General features: G+C 36.6%; 1 protein-coding gene across 1 annotated transcript; it reads left to right on the forward strand.

Moving 5' to 3' along the window:
- Window positions 1-315: 315 nt before the first annotated feature.
- PAK1IP1 (PAK1 interacting protein 1) lies at window positions 316-2,884 on the forward strand (the record flags this gene model as incomplete). The annotated part of the gene is made up of 6 exons (XM_008939232.1): window positions 316-478; window positions 795-915; window positions 1,000-1,074; window positions 2,004-2,056; window positions 2,551-2,696; window positions 2,787-2,884. Coding segments are annotated over 6 exons (656 nt in total), but the record flags the coding sequence as incomplete, so codon positions are not given.
- Between the last annotated feature and the right edge of the window lie 168 nt (window positions 2,885-3,052).

The raw sequence follows: 3,052 nt of genomic DNA on the forward strand, positions 1-3,052 counted from the left end.
GCGGTGGTGGGAGAAGGCAGAATCCGCCGTCCTTGACACGAGATTTATCTCTGTGCTGATAGCTTTTCACATGCAGCCTCATCTAGGCCCAGCACTGATTACAGGAGGTGCTTTGCACTCTTAAAGCCTTCGGACTAATCTCTTAGCAGCACATTAACTCAGTAAGATCCCATTATTGCTAAGTACAATTCCTTTGCGTTTTACACACAATGCCTTTTCAGGTTTCGCTTTAAAAAATAAATTACAGGATGGTTAAATCGAAGCCGACGCTGGTGAGCTTCAGAAAGACTTGTTTATCCTGTATTTCGTTTACAGTCCTGGACGGTTGACCCTGATTTTACACATCATGCCCACTCTGCCTCATTGTCAGCAGTAGCAGTGAATAACAGATATGTGGTCACTGGGAGCAGGGATGAGACAATCCAAATTTATGACATGAAAAAGAAGATAGAACATGGGGCATTGCTGCAGCACAATGGTAAGGGAGCTTTTCTTCATAAAAAGCATTAATGATAGAAACTTTGAGATGAAAAACTGGCCCTTGACAGAAAAAGTTTGGGTTTTTTTTTAATAAGTCTTTAATAGTAAGGTTTTGAGCATAAAACCCCAAAAATCATTCTGGGTATTAGCCCACAAATATAGCTGCTTTTTCCAATTACCTTTTAATTTTAGCTGTTGTAAAATGTTATGGCCATCATGTTTTGATGTTAGAAGCTTCTCTGTTAATTCATATGTTCTCTGTGTGATAGCTGTTCAGTATGTACATTATTAATAGCTCTGGTTTGTACTTCTAGGCACAGTAACATGTTTGGAGTTCTATGGAACTTCACATCTACTGAGTGGGGCTGAAGATGGGCTTATCTGTATCTGGAACACAAAGAGATGGGAATGCCTGAAATCCATTAAGGCACATAAGTGAGTTTCTTAAATCTGCATGTTCACATACATTTTCACGTTTATTTTCCTTGTAAATAATAGATGTTGTTTTGTTTTTATCAGGGGGCACGTGACATCTCTTTCTATTCATCCTTCTGGGAAATTAGCTTTGTCAGTAGGAACAGATAAAACATTAAGGTGAGTCGAAGCTGATAAAGGAATGCTGAGAATCCTGATTCAGTAACCCTTAGAAATTGTTATAAGCCACAATTTCCTGTTGGGAGTTAAATATGCAACACTGATAAAACATATTTGGACATCAAATGTTTCAAAGATCCATTGGTGTGTCTTTTTAAGTTCTAGGTAGCAGCAATATTTTAAAAATAGCCCTTGCTGCCCCTAGCTTTGTGTTGTGATCTGACTTTTTATGGTCACTTGTAGATCACAAAATTGTTTAGGTTAGAAAAGACCTCTAAGGTCATCAAGTCCAAATATCAACCCAGCACTACCATGGCCACTAAACCATGTCCTGAAGTGACACATCTACACATTTTTTGAACCCCTCCAGGGATGGTGACTCCACCACCTCCCTGGGCAGCCTGGGCCAATGCCTCACCACTCTCCCAGGAAAGAAAATTCTTCCTAATATGCAATGTAAACCTCCCCTGGTGCTATTTAAGCCCATTTCCTCTCGTCCTGTCACTTGCTACTTGAGAGGATATGTATTTGTAGATGTATTTACATTCTGGAACACAATTTATTTAAAATTCAGTAAGCTGTCAGGTTTTGTTTTGTGTGAGCAAAGTCATTTTTCACTTGGTGTGTACATCTTGATGTATATATGTGCTTTAAATACATCAAATACTATTTTAGCAGCACAGGTTGGTACTGGGCTCCTTTTGGGCTCTGCATTGCAAATGGTGGTTTATAAAGTAAATATCACAAATTCAGCCTAACGGTGTGCAAGCCATATATGAAGTCATCATTTTCTCTTGCATTAAGAAGAGAGGAAAATGCATAGAGATGCTTAAAAGCTTCCTTTAGATGCCTCATGTCAGCAGACAAAACTTCAGTGTCACTGTGCTCTTTTTAACCTGAAAGCAAAATTGTCTCTTCTTGTCTTTCAGAACTTGGAATCTCGTAGAAGGACGATCAGCCTTTATCAAAAACCTGAAGCAAAGTGAGTTCATCAGTCTAAATCCACTAAAAACGTGGAATTAGATGGTTTTATTTTTTGTGGAAAGAAAGATAGACTGAATTAATCATCAAGTCAATTAATTGCAAGCAACTTTGGCAACGTCTTCTTCACACACGCAGGCAAGCATGTGTAGGCTTATGCCCTTAATGACAATTACTTAAAAGGAAAACATAGTGACACTAAAGTAATTTTTTATTTTTCCTTGAAATTTGATGTCAGGACATTTAAATAAATGTAGGTGGGGCTTTTTTGTTTTCTTTATACACGTCTGATAATCAAAAATAAATATTTAAGAGGATCATTTTACTTATTTATTGTAGATTATTTGATATTTTTAAATTATTTTTTTTTTTAGATTTAGGTAGAAAACAGTCTCTAACAGCTTCTAAAGATGCTTACTTTTAGATTGTTGTGCAATATAGAGGGCAAAAATCCTGTGTGTGTATGTATGTATACAAATGTATCTGTGTGTATAGATGCCCACATAATTAAATGGTCCCCTGATGGAGAGAAGTATGTAACTGTGGTGATGAACAAAGTGGATATCTACAAACTTGACACAGCTTCAGTCACTGGCACTATCACAACAGAGAAGAGAATTTCTTCACTTAGATTTGTTACAGTAAGTACAAGAAAGAAAGGTGCTGGGAAATTAACTGGCTTGAAAACCATTAAATTAATCACACTTGCATTTCTTTTTTCCCTTTCCAAGGATTCTGTCCTTGCCATAGCTGGAGATGATGAAATTATAAGATTCTACAGCTGTGAGTCTCAAAAATGCCTGTGTGAATTTAAAGCTCATGAAAACAGGTATTCTATATTTGTTTACTATTTAAATATTTATGGCAATGCTGAGCTCTCAGTAAAGTTTAATGACTTGTAATATTCAGCATATTTTCCTATTGTTTTTGTTTTGGTATTGAATGTAGGTTTATTTTATGTGCTAAATTCCAAACTTAGAATCATAGAATCCTTTAG

This window comes from Merops nubicus, unplaced genomic scaffold, assembly GCF_000691845.1.
Source record: "Merops nubicus isolate BGI_N331 unplaced genomic scaffold, ASM69184v1 scaffold42240, whole genome shotgun sequence".
Lineage (NCBI taxonomy): Eukaryota > Metazoa > Chordata > Aves > Coraciiformes > Meropidae > Merops > Merops nubicus.